A 26,057-nucleotide genomic window follows, 5' to 3' on the forward strand; every position below is an offset into this window, starting at 1 on the left:
TTCTTGATGGAGTGTCCCTTTTATCATTATATATTTCCCTTCTTTGTCTTTCTTAACCTGTTTTATCTTGAAGTCTACTTTGTCTGATATGAGTATGGCAACACCTGCTTTCTTTTGTTTGCCATTAGCTTGGAGTATTGTCTTCCATCCTTTCACTCTGAGCCTGTGCTTGTCTTTAGTGCTAAGATGTGTTTCCTGAAGGCAGCATATTGTTGGGTCTTGCTTTTTAATCCATCCTGCCACTCTGTATCTTTTGATTGGAGAGTTCAATCCATTTACATTTAGGGTAATTATTGAAATATGAGGGCTGAATTTTGCTGTTTTGTCACTTATTTTCTGGTTCTTTGGCATTTCCTTTGTTTCTTGTCCCATTTGTTTTGGACTGCCAATTCAGTTTGGTTGTTCTGTCTTATGATTCTTCTAGTTGTCTCTTTGTTTATCATATGTGGTTTTAATTTGATTATTTGTTTAGTGGTTACCTTGAGGTTTGGGCAAAAAATCTTCTGTATGAGATAGTCCATTATCTGATAGCCTCCTATTTCCTTATACTAAGTCAATTCAGTCACTTTCCTCTTCCCCTTCTAAGTTGCTCTTGTTATACCTTATTCTATCTTGTGTTGTGGCTGTGTGTTTACAGTGATGAGGTTAAATTTATTTTTGGTGAATTTCTTCCTTTGATCTTTGAGTTTAGTATTTAAGTGGTTGCTAACCTATTCCGGTAAAGATCTACTATTTCTCTGATTTTGTCTACCTACTTTTCTCCTTACTCCAAGCTTTGTGTTCCCTTTCTCTTCTTGTTTTCAGGCCTGAGGGCCTTCTTGAGTATTTCTTGTAGTGGGGGTCTCGTGACCATGAACTCCCTTAGCTTTTGTTTATCTGGGAGAGTTACTATTTCTCCATCATATTTGAAGGATATTTTTGCTGGATAGAGTATTCTTGGCTGAAAGTTTTTGTCTTTTAGTATTTTGAATATATCATTCCAGTCTCTTCTAGCCTGAAAAGTTTCTGTTGAGAAATCCGCTGAGAGCCTGATGGGAGTTCCTTTGTACGTTATTTTTTGTTTTTGTCTAGCTGCCCTTAATATTGTTTCTTTGTCGTTGACCCTGGCTAGCCTTACCACTAGGTGTCGTGGTGAAGGCCTTTGTCTGTTAATATATATAGGCGTCCTGTTGGCTTCGCTTACTGGTATTTCCTGCTCCTTCCCCAGATTTGGGAAATTTTCAGCTATTATTTCCTTGAATAGGCTCTCTGTTCCTCTTTCCCTCTCCTCTCCCTCAGGAATACCTATAATTCTTATGTTACATTTTCTAATAGAGTCCGATATTTCTCGGAGTCTTTCTTCATTTCTTTTTAGTCTTAGTTCTCTCTCTTCTTCCATCTGGAGTATATCTGTATTCCTATCCTCTAAAGTACTAATTCTTTCCTCCATATTGTCAGCTCTGTTCTTTAAAGATTCCAGGTTCTCCTTTATCTCCTCCATTGTGTTCTTCATCTCCATCAGCACTGATAGGTTTTTCTTTATGATTTCAATCTCTTTTGTGAAGAAACTCCTAATCTCATTTAATTGTTTGTCTGTGTTGTCTCGTATTTCGTTGAGTGTTTTTATGATAGCTATTTTGAAATCTCTGTCATTTAGTTTATGGATTTCTGTGTCTTCGGGGTTGATTTCTGGGTGCTTGTCATTTTGTTTCTGGTCTGGTGATTTCATATATTTTTGCATTGTGGTTCCTGTGTTGGTTTTGATTTTCCTCATCCTGGAAGTCTCTGGTTGCAATTTCCACCTGCCGCCACTGTCTGGTGGTAAAGGGCTGTGTAGTCTAAGCCCCCTGCGCTCTGCCCCAGTTTTTCTACTGCGATCCGCAGTTTTGTTTTGTTTTGTTTTGTTTTTTTTCCCCACTGCGATCCACGGGTCCAGTCCAGTTTGTTCAGGTCTGCCTCGGATCGCTAGATCTGGTCGAGCTGCAGACTCCGGGTTGCGGGGAGGGGGGAGCTCTCTCTTTTGCCCTCTGGGTCCCTGACGTGTGAGGCTTCTCGTTTGCCCCTCTTTATCCGCTCTCTGGGGTGCTCAGATGTTGATGGTAGCCCTGTGGCTCCTCTGAGCCCTCTGTGCGGGAGTTTCCCACTGGCTGAGAGAGCCCGAAGAGCTACAGTTTCCCGCCGAGGGCCGCCCCTCCCCCCTCTCTGGGAGCCGCGCGGACCGGATGGCTGATCTGATGGGGAGGGAGCGGAGTTCTCCTTACCTCTCCCCACTTCCTCCGGGGGCCCAGCACGTTCCGCTCTCAGATGTGCGGCAGTGTGGATCCCTCTGCTCTAGCTTTTCACTGTCTGGGATTCCGTTGTTGGTCTGTGGCTGTTGCTTTTATTGTATCTTGTGGGGGAAGAATTCACGGGAAAGCTCACTCCGCCATGATGCTGACGTCACTCCTGGGTCTTGTTTTTTAATCGATCCTGCCACTCTTTGTCTTTTGATTGGAGAATTCAATCCATTTACATTTAGAGTGATTATTGATATATGAGGGCTCAATGCTGTCATTTTATCACTCATTTTCTGGTTCTTCTGCATTTCCTTTGTTTCTCGTCCCATGTACTTCAAACTACCAATTCACTTTAGTAGTTCTCACTTAGTTTTCTCTTTATTTATCATCTGTGTGTCTATTATGATTATTTGTTTAGTGGTTACCATGAGGTTTGTATTAAAAATCTCATAGATGAGATAGTCCACTTTCTGATGGCCTCTTATTTCCTTGGACTAAATCAGTTCCATCCCTTTCCCCTTCCCCATTCAGGTTATTATTGTCACAACTTATTCCATCTTGTGTTGTGAATTTGTGGTTAAAATGAGGAGATTATGTTTATTTTTGGTGTTTTACTTCCCTTTATCTTTGATATTATAATTAAGTGTTTGCTAACCTGTTCTGATAGCTGCAATTTTTCTGTTTTTGTCTACCTATTTTTCTCCTTGCTCAAGGCTTTGTATCCCCTCCCCTTTTTTTTTTCAGGTATGAGGGCCTTCTTGAGCATTTCTTGTAGTGGGGGTCTTGTGGCAGTGAACTCCCTCAACTTTTCTTTATCTGGGAAAGTTTTTATTTCTCCGTCAAATCTGAAGGATATTTTCACTGGATAGAGTATTCTTGGCTGAAAGTTTTTGTCTTTCAGAATTTTGAATATATCATTCCACTCTCTCCTAGCCTGTAAGGTTTCTGCTGAGAAATCTGCTGAAAGCCTGATAGGGGTAGCTTTGTAAGTTATTTTCTTCTGCCTTGCTGCCCTTAATATTTTTTCTTTGTCATTGACTCTTGCCAGGTTTACTACTATATGCCTTGGAGAGTGTCTTTTATGGTTGATATAATTAGTAGATCTATTGGCTTCATTCACTTGTATTTCCGTCTCCTTCCCCAGGTTTGGGAAGTTCTCAGGTGTTATTTATTTGAACAAGCTCTCTGCTTCTTTTTCCCTCTCTTTGCCCTCCGGAATACCTATAACCCTTATGTTGTATTGCCTAATGGAGTCAGATATTTCGTGGAGAATTTCTTCATTTCTTTTTAGTCTTAGTTCTCTCTCCTCCTCCACCTGAAGCATTTCTGTATTCCTTTTCTTCTGGATTGCTAATTCTTTCCTCCATATTGTCAGCTCTGTTGTTTAAGGGACTCCAGATTTTTCTTTATCTCATCCATTATGTTTTTCATCTCCAACATTTCTGATTTGCTTTTCTTTGTAGTTTCAGTCTCTTTTGTGAAGAAGTTCCTGATTTCATTGAATTGTCTATTTGTATTTTCTTGTAACTCCTTGAGTTTTTTTCATGATAGCTATTTTGAATTCTTTGTCATTTAGATTATAAATTTCTGTGCCTTCAGGATTGATTTCTGGGTGTTTGTCATTTTCCTTCTGGTCTGGAGATTTAATACATTTTTTCATACTGTTTGAGGGTGTGGATTTCTGCCTCCACATAGTGGTAGTATCTGGTCACAGCTTCCACCTGCCACCACTGGGTGGGGGTCAAGAGCTGTGTATTCTGAGCCCGCTGATATCCCTGGCCTCTAGCTGCTGCTTTTCTAAGGAATGCGTGGGTGCTCCGTCCAACCAGCTGAGCTGGAGTGCCAGGTGGGGGGAGCCACACTGTCTTTCACCTGCATGATTCTGGGAGCTTTTTGCTCTTCTCTCACTATCTGTTCTCCTGGGGTGCTAGCTTAATGAAGACACCCCTGCAATAGTTCAGTCACCTCCGTGTGGGGCTTTTCCCACAGGCTGTGAGGGAACTTGGTGAGCAACAGTGTGTCCGCAGAGGGCTGCCCATCCTCCCTCTTGTCTCAGAGCCATGCCTGGCGGAGCCCAGGGTCACTATCATTGGGGAGGGAGAGGAGCTCTCCTTACCTCCTTCCACTTCCTCCAGGGGGTCCAGCACCTCCACCTTCAGATGTATGACTGCGTGGGTCTCTCAGACATCTTTTCTGTTGTGTGAATGTCTTCTGTTGGTATATGAATGTCCTTTTTGTTGTAGCTTAGAGGGGAGAGTCTAACCCGAGAGCACATTCCGCCATGATGCTGACATCAGTCCTCCTTGGTTACTGTAGTTTTCCACTACCTTTACAGTGAGAATATAGAGGAGAAAATGGATATAGGTGACACAAAGGAGATAGAATTGGCAGGCTTGGTGACTGATGACATGTGGACTGGAAGGAGAGAACAAAAATCTATATATGTGTTAAAAATTTTACACTCTGGGGGCTGGCCTGGTGGCATAGTGGTTAAGTTCGTGGCTTCAGTGGCCCGGGGTTCACAGGTTCAGATCCCGGGTGTGGACATACACACCGCTCATGAAGCCATGCTGTGGCAGTGTCCCACATACAAAATAGAGGAAGATGGGCACAGATGTTAGCTCAGGGCTAATCTTCTTCAGCAAAAAGAGGAGGATTGGCAATGGATGTTAGCTCAGAGCCAGTCTTTCTCACACAAACAAAAAATTTTTACATTCATGTGACACAAGTCTGGTTTGAGTTTGAGTGGAGTTCAGGCAGGTCTGGGCTAAATGTAGAATTACCAACTGTTCTGGTTTGCCCCAGACTGAGGGATTTCCTGGAACTGAGATGTCCTATGCTAAGACTGAGAAAATCCCTGGCAAACTGGGATGAGTTGGTCACCCTAGCCTAACGTGAACTGGCATGGCAGGTTAGTTGACAGGAGCTTCTTGGCATGAGCATTTAGTCACCTTCTGAGATACCCAGTTCTTAGGGAGTAGCAGTAAAGATGCCTTAAGCTTGGCCCAGTAAGAGAGCCTTTAGTGGTGCAGGGAAATGGTGATTCTTAATACTCCGTGGTAGCTGCCATTCAAATCCATCCCCAGCTCTTGGAACTCATGGATTCATGGTGGGTTCTAGGGAGAGAGGAGGTTGGAAGTAAAATCTGTGACCCCCTCTAACAGAGTGTAACCCAGAGGGGACAGATTCTTTCTCACCACAGACCACCCCACAGCTCTGGAAACTTGAGGGCTTTAGGGCATTGCTGACTCCACTTGAAGATAAGTTGGGTGTTGAAAGGAATGGGGAGGAGGAAGTTGGTGCCATGTACTGGTACACAGAAGAACTGAAATACTTGGCAGGGCAGGAGAACATTTATCTTAATGGGGCATAAATCATTGAAATTTGAGTTATTACAGCAAACGTAACGGCAACAGGCTGGGGAGTGGGGAGGCCAGAGGAAACTTGGCGACACAAGCTTTTCTCAAAGCAATTCCAATTAGGAGGAAAGGATGAGTTGATTAGGGTTACTTTCTTTGTAATCTCACACCATCTAGTGTAAATTCTCGTGTACTTTTGTCCTAGTTAGATGCTTAAAAGAAAGCAGATAAATTAAGAATCGGAAGACAGTTTCCAAAGTCATCAGTCATTTGTTTGTTCATTCAACAGATACTGATTTGAATACCTTCTATATGCCAGTTGCTTTTCTAGGCGTTGGGATTACAGCTGTGAACAATACAGAAAATCCCCAAACTCATGGAAGCTTACATTCTTGTGGGGAGAAAGATAATAAATAAGATAAGTAAATAAAATATATAGTATGCTGTATACTTATAAATGTTAAGGAGAAAAAATAAATCAAAGAAGGAAGAATTAAGTTTAAAATTTTGGAGGGAGGGGGAGTCTATAATTTTAGATCAAGTGGTGAGGCAGGCCTCACTGAGAAGAGAACTTACAAGTAAAAAACAGATAGTGAGGGAGCGTTCCATGCAGAGGAAATAATCAGTGCAAAGGCCCTGAGGTGGAAGTGTGCCTGGCAAGTTCAAAGAACAGCAAGGAGGAGTAGACAGAACTAGGGGGGACTTAGGGAGCACAGTAAGGACTATCACATTTATTCTGGGTGAGATGGGGGATCATAAGAGAGTTTTGAGTAGGAGAGGGGTATGGTCTTATGTACAATTTAATATGATCATCCTGGCTGCTCGTTGAGAACAGATTGAAAGGAGGCAAGAGAAGAAGCAGGGACAGCAGAAAGAAGCTATTTTAATAATCCAGATAAGAGAGTATAGCTTGAACCAGAGTGATGGCAATGGGGGAGAGGTGGAGGTGTCGAAAAATTACGGATGGCTGCTTTGCTCCGGCCTACCTCGAGGCTTCAGGACTTAATTATTGAGGAAAGTAAGGACAAGAAAGGAAGGGGCCACTTTTAGGTTTATAGTTCAGCTAGAATTGGTTTCTGTGGATGGTAGAGAAAGAGTACAGTTTTGTTTTTTCCACAGGAATAGTCTGTCTTCTCAGCAGCATTTGCTGAAAAGATTATTATTATTATTATTTTTAGGACCACACATGCCGTTACTTGCCTTTGCATATTTTGGTTATATTCCATTGATTTGTCAATTTCTGTGACAATATATTGTCTCAATTTTATTTTACTTTACAATCAGTCTTAATATTTAATAGAGCAAGAACTCTCACCTTTTTTTTTTTTTAAAGAGTGTTTCAGATATTCTTGGCCCTTAAAATTTCTGTAAAGTTTAAATTGGCTTGTCAGATTCTACAAAAAAAAAAAAAAAAAACCAAAAACTACACCTGTTGGGAATTTTAACTAGGATTGAATTGAATCAGTGAATGGTTTTAGAGTGAATTGACGTTTTTATCCTATTGAGTCTTCCAGTTCACCATTTATTTCAGTCTTCTTTACTGTCTTTCAATAGACATACATATCTTTTGATAGATTTATTTATTTCTAGATAAATGATTTTTTTTTTGGTGAGGAAGATCGGCCTGGAGCTAACATCTGCTCCCAATCTTCCTCTTTTTGCTTGAGGAAGATTGTCCCTGAGCTAACATCCATGCCAGTCTTTCTCCATTTTGTATATGGGACGCCGCCACAGCATGGCTTGTTGAGTGGTGCACAGGTCCGTGCCTGGGATCTGAACCCATGAACACTGGGCCACTGAAGCAGAGCCCACGAACTTAACCACTATGCCACCGGGCTGACCCCTAGACACATGATTTTTTATGCTATTGTAAAAGACATCTTTTAAAAATTTATTTGCTAACAATTTATGGTTGGTATTTGGAAATGCAATTGATTTTGGTGTATTGATTCTTCATCTAGCAGTTTTGTAAATGCTCTTACTAATTCTAATGGTTTATCTTCTTGGAGGGATTTCTGCATACACAATATATCATCTGTAGATAACTATACCTTTTATTTATTTTTCTTAACCTTCGTGTACTGGCTAGAATCTCTAGCACAACATAGAATAAAAGTAGTGATATTTGGCTCTTTAATTGTTCCTGATTTTACAGGAAAAACTTTCAACACTTAACATTAATCAAATCATAAGTTTCCTTTGATTTTCTATAGAAACTCTTTATCAGATTAAGGAAATACTAATCTATTCCTTTTTTTTTTGAAAGTTTTAAACAAAATCATGAATGGATGTTGAATTTCATCAAATGTTTTGAAAATTTTGCATGTTTTTAGAAATACTATGATTTTTCTCCCACTTTAATCTTTTAAAATGATAAATTTCCTGTTTGATTTCCTAATGTTAAACCAACCTCATATTCCTAGGATAAATCCAACTTGGTCATGATGAGTTATCTTTTTAATATATTTCTCGATTTGGGTTTCTAATATTTTCTTTAATATTTTTTGTATTCATGTCTATGAGTGAGATTGACCTGTAATTTTCATTGTCTCTGTCAGTTAAAGGATGCCTGATACCACTGTCAGGTTTGGTATTAGAGTTTGGCAGCCTCCTAAAACTAGTTGTTGACTCTCCTTTCTTTTTCTATCATCCTAGAGTTTGTGTAATTTTGGCATTATTTCTTCTTTGAATTTGTTGGAGAATCTATCAGAGTTTGGGAGTTATTTTCAAAATTAATTAATTTATTTTAAGCAACTTTAACATATAATTCACATATTGAAGAATTCACCCATTTCAAGCACATAATTCATGGTTTTTTAGTATAGTCACCAATATGTGCAGTCATCACCACAGTCAATTCTAGAACATTTTCATCACCACAAAGAGAAACCATGTACTCTTTAGCTGTCACCCTCCTATCTCTCTAGCCCCCCAGCCCTAAGCTACCACTGATCTGCTTTCCGTCTTATAGATTTGCCTATTCTGGACATCCCATGTAAATGGAATCATATAATAGGTAGTCTTTTGTAACTGGCTTCTTTCACTTACCATAATGTCTTCAAGGTTCGTCCATGTTGTAGCATGTGTTAGTTCTTCATTCCTTTTTATGGCTGAATAGTATTCCGTGTGTGTGTGTGTGTGTGTGTGTGTGTGTGTGTGTGTGTATGTAAACCACATTTTGTTTATCCATTCATCCATTGGTGGACATTTGGATTGTTTCCACTTTTTGGCTTTTCTGAATAGTGCTGTTATGAACATTCATGCACAAGTTTTCGTTTGAACACCTGTTTTTAGTTCTTTTGGGTATATACCTAGGAGTGGAATTGCTTGGTTATATGGTAATTCTATGTTTAAATTTTTGAGGAACTGCTAAAATGTTTTTCACAGCAGCTGCACTATTTTACATTCTCTTGGTAATTTACAAGGATTCTAACTTCTCTACGTCCTTTCCAACAATTATTATTTTCCGTATTTTTAGATTATAGCCATCCTAGTGAGTATGAAGTTGTATCTCAATGTGGTTTTGATTTTCATTTCCCTAATAACTAATGATGTTAAGCATCTTTGCATGTGCTTGTTGGCCATTTGTATATAGTTTTCAGAAAAATGTCCATTTAAGTCCTTTGCCCATTTTTTTTTTGTGAGGAGGACTAGCCCTGAGCTAACATCCGATGCCAGTCCTCCTCTTTTTTACTGAGGAAGATTGGCCCTGGGCTAACATCTGTGCCCATGTTCCTCTACTTCATATGGAATGCTGCCACAACATGGCTTAACAAGTGGTGCGTCGGTGCGCGCCGGAGATCTGAACCTTCGAATCCCAGGCCGCCAAAGCAGAACTCGAGCACTTGACCGCTTGCACAACCGGGCCGGCCCCCGCTTTGCCCATATTTAAATTGGGTTGTTTGTCCTTTTGTTGTTGAGTTGTAAGAATTCTTTGTGTAGGTAAGTCTATATGCTAGATTTATCAGAGAAATGATTTGCAAATATTTTTTCCCACTCTGTGGTTGTCTTTTCACTTCCTTCATTGTGTCCTTTGATGCACAAAAGTTTTGTACTTTGATGAAGTACAGTTTATTTTTTGGTGTCATATCTAAGAAACCATTGCCAAACCCAAGGTCATGATTTATCCCTATGTTTTCTTCTATGAATTTTGTAGTTTTAGCTCTTCCATTTTGATTTTTGATCCATTTTGAGTTTGTTTTTGTAAGTGGTATAAGGTAAGAGCCTAGGGTTTTTTTTGTGGGAAGATTTTTGTCCCCTCTGACTCAATTTCTTTAAGGTATTCTATTTTTCTATTTCTTCCTATAAATTCTTCCCATAAAATTCTTTGCAATTTTATATTTTTCTTTAAAAATTTCCATTTCTTCTGTATATTCAAATTTATTTGAAATTTCATAATATCTTTTTATTATCTTTTAAATATCTGTACTATTGGTAATAATATCTCCCCTTTTATTTATGAGATTGGTTATTTGTGTTTTCTCTCTTTTTTCTTCTCTAATTTTGTGAGTGGTTTGTCAATTTTATTAGTCTTTTTAAATAGAAACCACTACATAGCTAAAGAAATAGAACATTGACAGTCTTTCTTCTTTTTTAGGTACTGGTAATGTTCTAGACCTTATCCTAGATAGTGATTTTACATGTATATATTTTGTTCTTCTTTGAAATATTTTCATTTTGTACAGTCTTTGGTAGGGACAATAGATTTCATAATTTAAAAACTTCAAGAGTTAAAGTAAAAATTAACCATATTAAGCACTAATTCTTTGTTTCAGATACTAGGTGAAAAATTTCAAAGTACAAGAGACAGACATCACTTAGTAGAGTTTTTCAATGAAGTCATTTTTTATTATGAAATATTTCAGACATAAAAATGTAAAGACTATTATAATGAATACCTCAGTACTGACAACCAAGCTTAAGAAATAAAGCATTTCATATATAGATGAAGAATACTGTGTATCCCTTTCTAATTGCATTTACTTCCTATCGCAGAGGTAACCACAATCGCAAACGTGGTGATCATCTTTGCAATTCATATCTTTATACTTTTGCCTATATGTATATATCCCTAAACAGTATGTAGTGTTACTTTGCATTTTATAAGGTGATATATAAATGGTAGCATATGGTATGTGGCCTTCCACAGATAGCTTTTGCTAAACATTATTCATTCATTCAATAAATATTTTTACTAAAGTTTTCTATTTTTTCATTTGAGATAATTTGGAATTGCTTTTTGAAGCATTTTTTTTTTATTATGGTTGCTCTAAAATCCTTGTCAGATAATTCCAGCATCTGATTTATCTCTATATTGGCATCAGTTGAATGCTTTTTCTCCTTGGGATTGTGACTTTTCTGGTTCTTGGTATGATGAGTGGTTTTTTGTTATTGTTGTATTCTGGACATTTTGAGAATTGAGAATTAAGATTTGAGACCCCAGATCCTATTTAAATCTTTTATTTCAGAAGGTTGTGTATGTTTAGTGCATAGCCCCTGGCTTACTTTTTTGGGCTGTGGTTCCAATGACAATATAGGTTTCAGAGCTTATATTTTTTAGAGCGCTATTCTGGTCCACTTCTTTCACCTGGCACCACTGAGGCTCCTGCTTAATCCTGCTGAAGCTGCCTGCAGGGGCAGAGGGCACTTTCCCAGGCAGGTCCTGCTGTGTGGAGTGTGGCAGATTCTGTGCCATGAAGCAGTGAGTGCTTCCCTGAGCCTGTTGTCTGGGCCTCCCTGTGCCTGCCTGATCACTGCTGGTGTCATCTGAGGGGTGGAAAGTGCTTTCCTAGGCTTCCCGGTGCTGCTAGGTCGGAGGTGCAGGATGCTGAGCCCGTGGAACAGTGTCTCCCACGACCTTTTCTCTAGGTCACCTGGTGCCTATGGGCTTCTTACTTGGTCTCTGCCAGTGCTGCTGAGGGAGGGAAGCATCAGTCTTGGCCTGCTGCCTCTAGTGGTAGTGTTGGGGGTTACCCTTTGCTACTAGGTGAAGGCCCAGGAGATGTTGGGCATGGGTCTCTCTCTATTGCTGAGGGGAGGGCCAGGAGACACTGGGCCTGTTGGTGCTACTCTGCCTACTCTTTGCAGGTGCTGCTGGTGCGGGCAGAGCAGGCCAGGTATGGAGTGGAGCTGGGGTTCCCCACTAAGTCTCTGCTGGGCTGCCTCTTTCCTGGGCCTTCAGGCAGAGAGACCTGGCTTTTCCTAAAGCTTTTTTTGTCTGTGTCTTTTGGTGGTTCTGAGTTGTGGACTTCTTCAGTGCCCAGTCTGGGGTATATGGGAGACAAAAAGAAATCCCAGGGAAGTCACCGCCATGTTGTTCCTTAAGTCCTAAGGTCCCTAGCCAGTCTGCCTTCCTCGTTCCACCTTTCAGAATTGTTTTATGGTTGTCTGCAATTACTTCCAGGATTTTTAAGTTGTATTTAGAGGGGAGTAGGAGGGAAAAGTGAGTCTATGTCATCTTTTCGAGGACCAGACGTCTCAAAGAAAACAGGCCATTTTATTTTGTAGTTCTTTCCTCAATCTGTCTCTCTCCTCTCACATGCACTGTAAACAGCAAGAAAGCTTGGCAGTCTCCTTATCAACATAATCAAGCTCATCAGGTACATGTTCTGTTTTCCACATAACTGGGCGAGGCACTCTTGTCTCACTTTCTACCACTACATAACAAAGATCCCCCTTCTTCCAGTTTCCAATAACATGTTCCTCATTTCCTTTTGAGCTCTCACTGGCAGCATCCTCGAAGTCCAGATTTCTACTAATAGTCTGTTCAAAGCAGCTTAGGCTTTCTCTGTCACACTCCAAAAAATCTCTCTGGCTTCCATCCACTCCCAGTTTCAAAACCACTCCCAGTTTTAGGTATTTTTTTATGGCATCACCCCACTTTCAGGTACAAAATCTGTATTAGTTATCTGTTGTTGCATAACAAATTACCCCCAAACTTAATGGCTTAAAACAACACACATTTATTCTCTCACAGTTTCTTTGGTTCAGGAATCTGGGCATGGCTTAGCCGGATCTTCTACTTCTGGATTTCTCACAAGGCTGCAATTAAGGTATTGGCTGGATGCAAGGTCTTACCTGAAGACTCAACTGGGGAAAGATCTGCTTCCAAGCTCACTTACATGGTTGTTGGCAGTATTCAGTTCCTTGAGGTTGTTGGACTGAGGGCCTCAGTTCCTTTCTGGCCTTTCTGGCTATTTGCTGATGACCGCCCTCAGTTCCTTGCTACAAGGGCCCCTCCATCATTTCAACTTGCTTCACCAAAGGCAGCAAGAAAGAGAGTCTGCCAGTAAGACAGAAGTCACAATCTTATGTAACCTAATCATGAAAGTGACATCTCATCACCTTTGTCATATTCTGTTGGTTGGAAGCAAGTCACTGCATTCATCTCACACTGAAGGTGGGCAGTTGGGGGAGGACATGAATAACAGCACTTCACAAGGACAGAATACCAGGATAGATGGATCACTGGGAACCATCATAAGATCTTCCTGCCACAGTCATTGTCAATATTCCTTGTAATAGCCAATAATCCTTACCTTTTATAGGATACTTACTAAGCCTCAGTTTTTCTCCCATAAAAGAGGATTAAAATAATAACTTATTGTAACTTTAGAACCTTTAGTTCCTGTGACTATGCTGTAATGCCTCACTAATTTATAGAAACATAGTTGATATCACTACATAAAGATTCTTGTGGAGGTGGTTACTCCCTTTCCTGAACCACCATGGTACTTTAGCCATGCCTTCCTTATGAGTTTTAGCACTTTTAAACTTGCAAAAAAGATATTTATGAATAGTTTTATCTCCCCTGCTAGACTGTAGGCTGCTTGAGCACAACTTATATATATATTTTAAAAATTTTTTCAGGGCCGGCCCAGTGGCACAGCAGTTAAGCGCACACACTCCACTTCGGTGGCCTGGGGTTCCCAGGTTCAGATCCCAGGCGTGCACCGACCCACTGCTTGTCAAGCCATGCTGTGGCGGCGTCACATGTAAAGTAGAGGAAGATGGACACAGATGTTAGCCCAAGACCAGTCTTCCTCAGCAAAAAGAGGAGGATTGGCATTGGATGTTAGCTCAGGGCTAATCTTCCTCCCCGCAAAAGAAATTTTTTTCCTATCCGTGACTGTACCTAGAAGAATATACTTACCATGGAGTTCAGTAGATGTCTATTGTTTAAAAAATAAAATTCCTGTAACATTTATAAAAAATGAAGTCAATAAAAGTAAGATACAAATTTGGCAGAATGTCTCTAGCTCACCTAAGTTCAATCAGATACTACATAGATCAAATAGTAATTGAGGAGATTAATCACAAGCAATATATATCGCAACGCTGGAAAACAAATTAAATATTTGATGAGTGAGTTGGTGAATATTTATGTTTTCCCTTACATGTATCCTTTGACATTTTGTATGTGTGTGTCTGCCTATCTATTTATCTGTCTATCTATCTATCTATCTAATCTATCTAATCTATCTATCTTTATTTTCTGAACCAGTCTGGGTGTGTTTCTTCATAAAATATTCATTTTGTGCCTCTAAAACTATTTCTACATTATTTATAATGTATGGGTAATAACATTACTGTGTGTTAACGTTAAATTATCATCTATTTATTCTTAATCCAGCGTAGGTAGATTTAGATGGTTTAAAATTGCAGGGAGAAAAACTATTTTGGAAAATCTCAGATTTTTGTAAGTTTCTAAAACACTGAAAAATTTAATGTTTTATATTTGAGGAATCATTAAGACTTATTAATTCATAAATCTAATGATATAATCATAAATCCTTTTTTATTGCCATGCTATCTTAACAAGTTTAATTTGTGGAGGAGTTCTAAAATTTGGATCCCAATTATATTCTGGTGATAACAACTTAGTGGGTTTATTGATAAAAAAATATTTGTTTAGGTGATGTTCATATATGCTGCTAAGTCCATTTTTGTTGTCATTAGTAACTCCTTTTTTATATTCTTCAATCATGGTTAAAACCTTACGAGGTGTGCCACCAAAAAGTGCACTATGGTAGTAGAAGTCTCCCTCTCCAAGAGGGATGAAAGCTGCTGATGTAGGTCTTCTCTCATAAGGGAAATTGTGAGCATTTTTAAAATACCACCATGCATGAATTTGGGCTACAGATGTGCCCAGGGTTTCCACTCCAAAATCATTCTTGAATATCTGGTTTACAGTCATACTAAAGAGAAAGTCGACTTCATGCTGGATCTGGTCTATGATGTATATATCTAAGTTCTTCATGTGTATGAAATCAAAGTCTTGCCGCGTCTCCTCTTTGAATACACCAAATAGTTTAAATGTTCGAAGGGGACCTAACTCTATGTGAGGCAGCCTGGAGATGTCATCCATCAAGATGTAAAAGATAACATTGTAGCCAATCATAAAGTGCTTGTTAGCCGATTGGATGAACTGTTTCAGGTACTGATCTACAAGCCTGTGAAAGATGAAAAACAAAATAGAAAAAACTTATTTTGCTAAAGATCAGGAGAATACATGCCATTTAAACATGCTGTCTAATGAATGTGTCATTATTGCTAAAAAACTACCAATAGGTAAGAGTAGAGAAGTTGGACCTAGAGCTTAACTGTATTGGTGAGTGAAAGAGAATGTAGTGAGCTTGGGGGCCTGAGAAGAGCCATAAAGTTTGTTGTGAAGAAAGGAAAAGAGAACTAAATGGATATTAAAGAAAAGATGCTCAAGTACTGTTAAGGACTTGGCATGGTTGGAGAAAATAACCACTCTAAATAATTATACAGGTCAGCCAGAAAGAAAGACTAGGGTTAATTATGAGTAGCTCTTTGAATGTTAAAGTCCGTGGGTGCTTATCCACATTTCTCCAAAATAAAAATGATGAATATTATTAGCACGTACTTTCCAGTAGCACATACAGCCAAGCCTATGGTAATGTTCAGCCTTTTGTAATATTTTTCGAGGACCTGTCTACTGTAAGTTCCTTCCCATATAACTGGAGCAAGCCAGTCAGTTGTTGTTATTACATCAGGACGTTTTCTGTTAAACAAACAAGAAACAAATTAAGCAGGTACCACTTTATTATGACAGCAGAAGTTGTTGTCCAAGTGATAATAGCTAATGATGATAAAGTATTTACTATGTGCTGGGCACGGCGATTAAGTGGTTTACATGATTCATTTAATCCCTGCAACAGCCTATAATATAACTACTATTATTATTCCTATTTTTCATATGAGAAAATTTAGGCACAGATTGATTGAGTAAATTGTTTAGTTTCACACAGCTAATAAATGGCAGAGTCAGGATTCAAGATCAGCCAGTTGGGCTTCAGAATCTATGCTTTAGTCATTACACCATACTGCCTTTTGAGCCCAGGGATTTTTTTTCTTTGAGCTCTGACTACAGCTTAAACTTAAGTAGCCCAGGGTCTGAACATTTCTCTGATTATTGCCTAAAGCAGACAGCACCCTGTCTCCTTGTCTTCCTTTTGTCCCCCTTCTCCTTTTTTTCCCTGCCTCCTCTTTTCTAGATCTAGAAGATCTAGAGTCCTCTTTTGACCTTTGCTCTAATGCTTTAGGCCCATTAATGCAACCTGGAAGAAAATGAGATCAGTCCAAAAAGGGAGAATGACATTAGACTTGCTTCTAAGAATATCAAAATGACAGCAGAAGTAGCAGCATTAGTAATAATAAATAGTTTGGCTAGAGGTGGGGCATTAAACTATTCAAGCAAGTTAAGACCTTCATTTTGGAAGGAATTGAATACAAAGTGAGAAGCCATTTTGCTATTGGTGATTGCAGGTTTTAATGAGAAATCCAGACCCAGACAAGGGTAGGATTTGGCAACCCTTAATAGTATATTAATAATACAATAACAAATTCTTCAAAAGTGCCACCTCTTACTGTTTTAGGGATTTCTTTAACTTATACATTTATTTTTAAACTCTCCCTATACTTAGAATTTATAGTCATACACTTCTATTTGACTCACAAGTCTCAAAATCCACCTTGAAACTGGTCAGATGTATCCTTGTCACAGTGATGATGCTTAGAAATTAGGCACGCTACGATGCAAATCAATATCTATTTGAGAAGATGAAAGGGTTTGAAGATTATCGCTCTTTCGTCATTAGATCAGATTAAAGATTTGCTGCCAGAATGAAAGAAAAAGAGTCTCTGAAAGCAGAAGGCAATTAAAAACCTGTGTTTAGAAATTGTTTGATAAAACAGAAAGGGAAGAAGTAGAAGAGACTTAGAGTCATTAGATTTATATTATAGGTATAAAACTCTTCACCTGGAAGATAAATGCTGGCCGGAGGGCATCTCCCAGTAATCTCTTGGACAAGATGACCTGCCCTTTGGGTGTGAGCCAAGTGCCTTGCCTAGCCACCTTTGTGGCTGGCTTAGTGTCTGTACAAAGTGCCCCACTACTTGGAGTCCAATGGAGATTATACATGAGCTCCATGACATGGACATCCCCTTCCTATGGTTGAGCTATAGCCAGTGCTTATTGCTCAGCCTGCCAACAGCAAGGGCCAACTCTGAGCCCACAATATGACACCATTTCCCAGAGGGACCAACCAGCCAGCTGATGGCTGGTTGGTTATATTAGACTCCAGAATGAAAGGGCGGCAACTTTCTCATACGGGAATGTTTCATGTTCTAGGTAGGAATTTGCTTTTCCTGCCTAGACATCTGCCAGTTTTGTTGACTTGCAGAATATCTTATGTGCCTCACTGTCCAGAGGCAGCTGGCCTGGTAGAAAGTGGACTGGCCAGGGAAAGTCAATTTCAGTGTTAGTTCAGAGATAACCACCATTATATTGTTATGAAAGTGCTATCATTTCAATTAGAGAAAAGTTTCATGTATTTATTTATTCTACAAATATTGAACCTCTGCTATGTCTAGGCTTTTTTCTAGGCACATTCTAGTGAGAGAGGCAGACAATAAATGAATAGACAAGCAAATATATAGTATGTCAGATATCGATGAGTGCAATGGAGAAAAATAAAACTCAGTAAGGGAGAAAGGGAATGGGGGGTGCCATTTTATATGGAATGGTTGGAGAAGGCTTCACTGATAAAATAACATTTGAGTAAAGTCTTGAGAGAAGTGAGAGAATGAACCATTTGGGTATTTGTAGGCTGAATGGTCCACGTATAAAGAACAGAAGGTGCAAAGGGCTTGAGGTGAGAGCATGCTTGATGTGTCTGAGGAATACCATGGAGGCCAGTGTGATTGGAATGGAGTGAGGGTCACAATAGTTGAAGATGAGGTTGGAGATAGTTGTTGGGCAGCTATTTTATCTATAATTTTTGTTCATGTTTTAAACTCTGAACTCTCTGAAAAGGCATCTTACAAGAGCATTGGTTCTTAACGTTCATAATAGCAAAACCCTAGAAACAGTTCAAGTACCCATTTACAAGGCAGTGGATGAACAAACTGTGGTATATTTCCACAGTCAGTTATTTTGCAACTATCAAAGCAAATGATAGTGATATGCAATTTTTGGATGAACCTTAGCAATCTAATAATAAGGGAAAAAAATAAGTCCCTGAAGATTACATATAACATGATATCCTCTTTATAAAGTTATAAACAACTAAAATTTAAAAATAGACTTTTTTTCCAGAATACATATGGAGGATGTAAGTGTATATTTAAAAAAAGAAGGCAAGGGGATGATGGACCAGGATTCAGGATGGTGGTAGTTTCAGGGGTTGGGGAGAGGAGGCAGAGTGGGGTATTCGAAAGGGCACAAAGCTAGATGTTGAAGTTATTGAAGGTTGTAATTTTTGTTTCCTTAAAAATAAGCAAACAACAGGCCGGCCCAGTGGCGTAGTGGTTAAGTTCCGGTGCTCTGCTTTGGCGGCCTGGGGTTCGCGTGTTCGGATCCCAGACACAGACCTACACATGCTCATCAAGCCATGCTGTGGCAGCATCCCACATACAAAATAGAGGAAGATTGGCACAGTTGTTAGCTCAGGGACAATCTTCCTCACCAAAAAAAAAAAAAAAAAAAAAAAAGCAAGCAAGAAAGCACACAACTAAGTAATATAAGTGGATTTTGCATGAATTAATGATGAGAGTGAGTCACGAATTAAAGATTATTATTAATCTAATTCTGTGCACCTGAAGTCCATGTAAACAATATAAATATGAAAAAGTTATTCACAGAAGATGAAATACAAATAAATAAACATATTAAAGATGCTCAAATTCAATAATAATTACAGAAATGCAAATTAAATTGATATATATTTTTTATTGACTCTTTTTTCTTATTTTTTCCTTTTGTATTTTTTTTTAATTGATGTTTTAATAGTTTATAACATTGTGACATTTTGGGTTGTACATTTTTGTTTGTCCATCACCATATATATGTCTCCCTTCACCTCTTGTGCCCACCCCCTACCCCCATTGCCCCTGGTAACCACAATACAGTTTTCTCTGTCCATGTGTTGGTTTTCCTAACATTTTTTAATTGATATCTTAATAGTTTATAACATTGTAAAATTTTGGTTGTACATTATTATTTGTAGTCACCATATACAAGCCTCCCTTCACCCCTTGTGGCCACCCCCCAACCCCCTTGCCCCTGGTAACCACCATACAGTTCTCTCTGTCCGTGTGTTGGTTTATATTCCACATATGAGTGAAATCATGCGGTGTTTGTCTTTCTCTTTCTGGCTTATTTCACTTAACATAATACCCTCCAGGTCCATCCATGTTGTTGCAAATGGGATGATTTGGTCTTTTTTTATGGCTGAGTAGTATTCCATTGTATATATATACCACATCTTCTTGATCCACTCATCAGTTGAGGGACACTTGGGTTGCTTCCACTTCTTGGCTATAGTGAATAATGCTGCAATGAACATAGGGGTGCATAAGCCTCTTTGTATTGTTGATTTCAGGTTTGTTGGATAGATTCCCAGTAGTAGGATAGCTGGCTCATAGGGTATTTCTATTGTTAGTTTTTTGAGGAATCTCCATACTGTTTTCCATAGAGGCTGCACCAGTTTGCATTCCCACCAGCAGTGAATGAGGGTTCCTGTCTCTCCACAACCTCTCCAACATTTGTTGTTTTTTGTCTTGGTGATTCTAGCCATTCTAACAGGTGTAAGGTGATATCTTAGTGTAGTTTTGATTTGCATTTCCCTGATGATTAGTGATGTTGAACATCTTTTCATATGGCTATGGGCCATCTGTATATCTTCTTTGGAGAAGTGTCTGTTCATTTCCTCTGCCCATTTTGTTTTTTTGGTGAGGAAGATCAGCCCTGTGCTAATATCTGCCAATCCTCCCCTTTTTTTTCCTGCTGAGGAAGACTGGCCCTGGGCTAACATCCGTGCCCATCTTCCTCGACTTTATATGGGATGCTGCCACAGCATGGCTTGCCAAGTGGTGCCTCGGTGCGTGCCCGGGATCCGAACCGGCGAACCCCGGGCCACCGCAGCAGAGTGTGCATGCTTAACTGCTTGCGCCACCGGGCTGGCCCCTCTGCCCATTTTTTGATCGAGTTGTTTGTTTTTTTTCTTTTTCAGTTGTGTGAGTTCTTTATATATTATGGAGATTAATCCCTTGTCGGATATGTGATATGCAGATATTTTCTCCCAGCTGGTGGGTTGTCTATTCATTTTGCTCCTGGTTTCATTTGCCTTGTACAAGCTCTTTAATCTGATGAAGTCCCACTTGTTTATTTTTTCTTTAGTTTCCCTTGTCCGAGTAGATATGGTGTCCGAAAAGATTCCTTTATGACCAATGTCAAGTAGTGTATTGCCTATATTTTCTTCTAGGAGTTTTATAGTTTCAGGTCTCACCTTCAGGTCTTTGATCCATTTTGAGTTAATTTTTGTGAATGGTGATAGCAGATGGTCTACTTTCATTCTTTTTGCATGTGGCTGTCCAATTTTCCCAGCACCATTTATTGAAGAGACTTTCCTTTGTCCATTGTATGTTCTCAGCTCCTTTGTCTAAATTGAGATATTTTAACTAACAATTTTGCCAATAATAAAATGTTTGAGACTACTAGAATAAAACATAAATATATAAAACGAATAAAATATTATTAACATTTATCCACTGTAGATTAGAAAACAAATGATTATTAAGGGGCAATTTAACAACCTGAATCAAAATTTAAAATGTCTACATCCTCTTAAACTAATGATGCTGTGATAGGAATTTATCTTACCGATAAATTCACACACAGTGTACAAAAATATATTTACGAGGATATTCATTGAAATATTACTTACAATAGCCCCCAAATTGCAAACAATCAAAACCAATAGGGAATTGGCTAAATAAATTATGGTATATAGCCATAAAATAGAATACTAGATAGCCATTATAAAGAATGAGATTCTCCCCCAAGTGTTAGTGCTAAAATCAAGGGGAGTCATTAATGGCATTTTGGGGCTGCTACTGAAGAGATTTTTTCTTTCCCCTAATGAAATCAGGAATTTTAAACCAGATAACAACTTTTATTATGACCCTTAATTGCCTAATTCTTCTTAAATAGACCCTAGGTTTGTATATAAAAGCCTTAAAAGTAAAAACTCCAAGTCCTGGAAACCTCCCAGGTTTCAATAGCTACAATTTAATGATGGAAAAAAAAAACTCCCCCATTCAAATTGAGTTATATTATTATTATTTTGTGAGCAGAATTTTTTGTTCTTACTTAGGATTAAACCAGTCTGAGAGCTGAGGTTCTTCTGCTTCACGATCCCTGGTTACAAGGAGAAAATAAAGTTAAGAGTAATCCATTCATTCAACAAATATATATTGCACCCCTATAATATGGGAGGCACTGTTTGGTGCTGGTTCTGTAACTATGGACGTTTACATCAGCTCCTGCCCTCAGGAAACTGATAAGACTAGCAGGAAAGACAATATTAAATGGACAATTACAGTAGAGAGTGATAAGTGCTAATAGGGAAAAACAGATCTCCATGGGCGCATATAAATGGGGCATCCAACCTAAATTTAGGGTTAAGGAAAACCACTTGGAGAAGAAATATACACACTGGGTCTGGAAGGATAAGTGCTAGCTCAGGAAAGAGGTGTAGGGTGAAGAGGTCATGACCCAAGGCAGGAAGGCACGGAAAAGTATGGTTCTTGAGGGGGGAATATATTTTTAAAATTAACAGTGCAGGAAAAATAACGTATATTTAGTCAAAAATGCAGATTAAATTAATTCATTTATCAAACATTAGTAGCTTACTATGTGATAGATGTCCTGTTACGTGTTGGAATAAAGGAGTTGAAGAAAGGGTCCTAGATGTTCATCTTTGATTTTCATTTGAAGATAGGATCCACCTAAGGTTTTGTTGTACTTTTAAGTTAATTATTTAATTAACAAGGTTATGAGGGAACTTCCTTCTCATAAACCAAAGATATTTTGTAAAATAAGAATAACTTTAAGTGACTTGTGCTTCCAAAAAGATGGAATAGTACTAATTTTCCCTGTTAATACCACTAGGTTTAGCTAAAAACCCTGGACATTAAATATAAAGGAAGCAAAAGAAAACTCTGAAAGGTGGAGAGAAGGCAAATCAGGTAGGCGCCTTAGGATCAAGGATCAACATGGCAGTGAGTTTTCTGGGTTTTCTGCCACGTACATCCCAGATTGAGTGCTAGCGAAGCTAGCAACCCAGAAATGCCAATGGGCACAGACACAAAAAGAGCCCCAAGAAAAGCCTGCTTTTTACAGCTACAGGAACATGAAAAGAGCAACCCAGCAAGACAGTAAACTTTTAGACACTACTCACTGTACTCCAGCCCAATCCCACAGAAAAACTGTGACCCCGTGTCCATCCCTTTAGCAAAGGCCTAGTGAAGAGCCTAGACTTCCACCCTCACCAGACTGTAATGAGGCCCTTCCCTCCTCACTGGTATGGAGTTCGTGGAGGTTAGTGCAGGGTAGAGCTTTCACCACTGTTCAGCAATTACGGCCATCCCCTTGAGGTTGGTGTCAGTGAAGACCATGTGCGGAGCCTGAACTCCCATCCCCACTCATTAGTAACAAGGAGCCCCTCCCCCCAGGTTTCAATGGAGGCAGAGTTGAGAACCTGAAATTTCACCCCTCAGTTGACAGTAATGAGGATGTGCCACACTGTTTCTTAGCTGGAGCAGTGTCAGAGGATGCCTGTGAAAACGTAAGATTTAAAGAAGCTCCAGAGTCTCATAATACCCAAAATGTCAAAGTTTCAATCAAAAACCACTCGCCATACCAAGAATCAGGAAGATGTCAATTTAAATGAGAAAGGATAATCTACAGATGTCATGATAACACAGATAATGGAATTATCTGATAAAAGTTTTAAAGCAGCCATTGTAAAAATGCTTAAATGAGCAATTACAAACACTTGGAACATATGAAAAAATAGAAAGTCACAGCAAAGATATAGAAAGTCTTATCAAAGATATGGAAGATATAAAGAGGAACCAAATGAAAATTTTAGGACTTAAAAATACAATAACTGAAACAAAAACTCAGTGAATAGGCTTAACAGCAGAATGGAGAGGATGGAGGAAAGAATCAGTGAACTTGAAGATAGAATAATAGAAATGACTCAATCTGAACAACAGAGAGAAAAAACTGAAAAAAAAAAAAACAGAGCCTCAGGGACATGTGAGACTATAACAAAAGATCTAACATTCATGTAATTGAAGTCCTAGAAGGAAAGAAAGATGGGAGTGAAAAAGTATTTAAGAAAATGGCTGGGGGCCGGTCCGGTGGCGTAGTGGTTAAATGTGCATGCTCCACTGTGGTGGCCCAGGGTTCAGATCCCGGGCGCGCATCGACGCATCGCTTGTCAAGCCGTGCTGTGGCAGTGTCCCATATAAAGTGGAGGAAGATGGGCATGGATGTTAGCCCCAGGCCAGTCTTCCTCAGCAAAAAGAGAAGGATTGGCAGATGTTAGCACAGGGCTGATCTTCCTCACAAACAAACAAAAAAAAATGGCTGAACACTCTCCCAAATTTGGCAAAAGACATAAACATACCAATTCAAGAAGCTGAATGAACCCCAAACAGGATAAACCTAAAGAAATCCATGCTAAGGTACAAGATAGTCAAATTTCTGAAAGCTACAGATGAAAATAATCTTGAAAGCAGTCAGAGAGAAATGATTCACCTATAGAGGAAGTATAATTTGAATGAAAGTGAGTTTCTTATCAGAAACTATTTACCCCAAAGGAAGTGGAACAATATTTTTCAGGTGCTATAAGAAAAGAATTGTCGACCAAAATGTTTCTCAGTATGTGAATGGTTAAACAAACTTTGGTACATCCCTTCATGGAATACTACACAGTGATAAAAAGGAATGACCTATTGATATACACAACAACCTGGCTGGATCTCAAGGACATTATGCTAGGTGAAGAAGCTCATCTCGATAATCATCTAATGTATGATTCCATTTATAAAACATTCTCAAAGTGGCAAAATTATAGAGCTAAAAGTAGATTAGTGGTACTAGGGGTTAAATAGGGTCAGGGAGAGGAGGTTAGGTGTGAGTAGAAATGATAGCTCAGAGGAGATATGGTGATGCAATAGTTTTGCATCTTGATTGCTGTGGTGGTTATACGAATCTACACATGTGATAAAATGTTTTATGATTAAACACATACATTGTCCCAATATCAATGTCCTGTTTTGATATTGCACGACAATTATGTAACATGTGACATTGAGGGAAATTGGGTGAAAGGTACGTGTGACCTCTTTGTACTGTCTTTGCAACTTCCTGTGAATCTATAATTATTTCAAAATCAAATATAAAAAAAAAACTTTAAAAGTGCATCCCTTTTTGACATTTCAGAGGTGTTTTTAGCCAAAGATATTTCATTATAGGATTGCCCAAGACTTGTGCTCTTTCAAAGTCCAAATTGTCCACGCCTAACTTCATTAAAAATATACAGTGACAAATGGAGAACTTAAAAAAAAGTTCATATTTTTGAGGTTGGTTTCACTAATTTCTCAGGTCCTACACAATGGTCAATGGTAGAAAACGTGGTTGACCAAAGAGGGATATAATTCTAAAGAAAAACATCATCCTGGACAGAGACACTAAAACTATAGCAAATGTCAAAAACTTGTCTGGTGTAAGCAGGTGAGTGTGTCGGGTGAGCAAAATTTGGAGATGTACACATCCATACAAACTCATATACATGTACATATGCATGTACATAGAATATTTCTGAACTGATACCCAAGAAATTTGTCAGTAACTGCCTCTAGAGAATTCAGTCTAGTTTTCTGTTCTTTCTGATGGCCATCACCATTAGAACCCACGTGACTCCAGTCAGTTTGCCCTCAATACAGTTTGTAGGATATTTGTAGAAGAAAGATTCTTACCAGCAGAGATTAATCTTCTGTAGGTGCTTCTCTATTCTTTAGATAAATGAAAAAAGGCATTTTAGTGTTAATTTGAATAAATGCCTATTGCAATTAGAATAACAAAAAAATCTAGAATTCAGATCCATTCATTCACTCGTCAGTCATATAATTAATAAACGTCTACCATATGCCATAGCGTAATGCTACAGTTCAGGAATACATGGCATCCAGTTCTGACATGGCATTCCAATTCTGGAATCCAGGCCTGCAAGAAGCTTGTGGTCTATTATCCTTTTTGACTAAGATAACCCATTATTATCTTCAAAAAGATGTTAATACTATTAGAAGTGACCATGAGTCCTTTCTATTAAGGTGCAACATCCCAAGAGGACCAGTAACATGTAGAACATGATACCAAAGCAACAGAGTTCATTTTAAAACACATTGGCTCCCACAATATAGCTGATTTTCAAATAGCATTCAGTAACATTGCATTGCTTATGAACAAAGACCATAAGGGGGAAGGCATGGAGGAGGTAAGAATTTTGAGTTTTTCTAGGTGAGAGAATTTTAGCAAGTTAACAAATTTGTTCCCCAGTACAGCTATGTTTCTATAGCAGGTAGCTTTGAGTCTTGTTCCTATTAGATGGAACTTAGATGTAGTTTCAAATATATCTAAAACAGCCCCCAACACTCTATCCTCTTATCTTGCCTTATGTCTGTCTTTATGGCATTATTATATAAAATACAATGCTCTTGACATTATATTATATATTTCTTTCTTCTTGTGCATCTTCTCCTAGAATGTAAAGCTTCATAAGAGCAGTCACTTTGTTTGGGTTATTACTGTTTTCCAAGCACCTAGAACAGGGCCTGGAACCAAGAAAGTGCTCGGTAAATATTGGTTGAATGTTGAAAAATGAAAGAATTAATATATTTATGATTTGATTTGTTCCCCAAAGAGGAGGTAATTTCTGATTAACTTAGGGAATGTTTATTAATTTTTTTTGGACAAAACTCAGCATTTAAGATCAGCTCTGCCAATCATTAAAGATAATGATTCATCAATCTGTTATATTTACCGGAAATGATGCTTAGTCAACAT

General features: G+C 38.7%; 1 protein-coding gene across 1 annotated transcript; it reads right to left on the reverse strand.

Annotated features, from left to right (window-relative positions):
* Positions 1 to 14,411: 14,411 nt before the first annotated feature.
* Positions 14,412 to 26,057, reverse strand: LOC131393812 (N-acetyllactosaminide alpha-1,3-galactosyltransferase-like 1). Its single transcript, XM_058524833.1, has 5 exons — positions 26,035 to 26,057; positions 24,971 to 25,006; positions 21,291 to 21,338; positions 15,504 to 15,641; positions 14,412 to 15,066 (listed from the first exon to the last, which is right to left on the reverse strand). Exons 1-5 carry the CDS (start codon positions 26,055 to 26,057, stop codon positions 14,412 to 14,414), a joined length of 900 nt encoding a protein of 299 aa, XP_058380816.1.

The sequence above is a fragment of the Diceros bicornis genome, chromosome 28 (genome assembly GCF_020826845.1).
Source record: "Diceros bicornis minor isolate mBicDic1 chromosome 28, mDicBic1.mat.cur, whole genome shotgun sequence".
NCBI classification, from domain to species: domain Eukaryota; kingdom Metazoa; phylum Chordata; class Mammalia; order Perissodactyla; family Rhinocerotidae; genus Diceros; species Diceros bicornis.

What these genes read in the sequence shown, in the direction of transcription:
- LOC131393812 (XM_058524833.1), bottom strand. Translation starts at nt 26,057, where the DNA reads ATGTTGACTAAGCATCATTTCCG. An exon ending in CAGAAGATTAATCTCTGCTG is followed by an intron (nt 21,339 to 24,970) that starts GTAAGAATCTTT and finishes CCTTGTAACCAG; the next exon opens with GGATCGTGAAGCAGAAGAAC. An exon ending in GCTGTATGTGCTACTGGAAA is followed by an intron (nt 15,067 to 15,503) that starts GTACGTGCTAAT and finishes CATCTTTCACAG; the next exon opens with GCTTGTAGATCAGTACCTGA.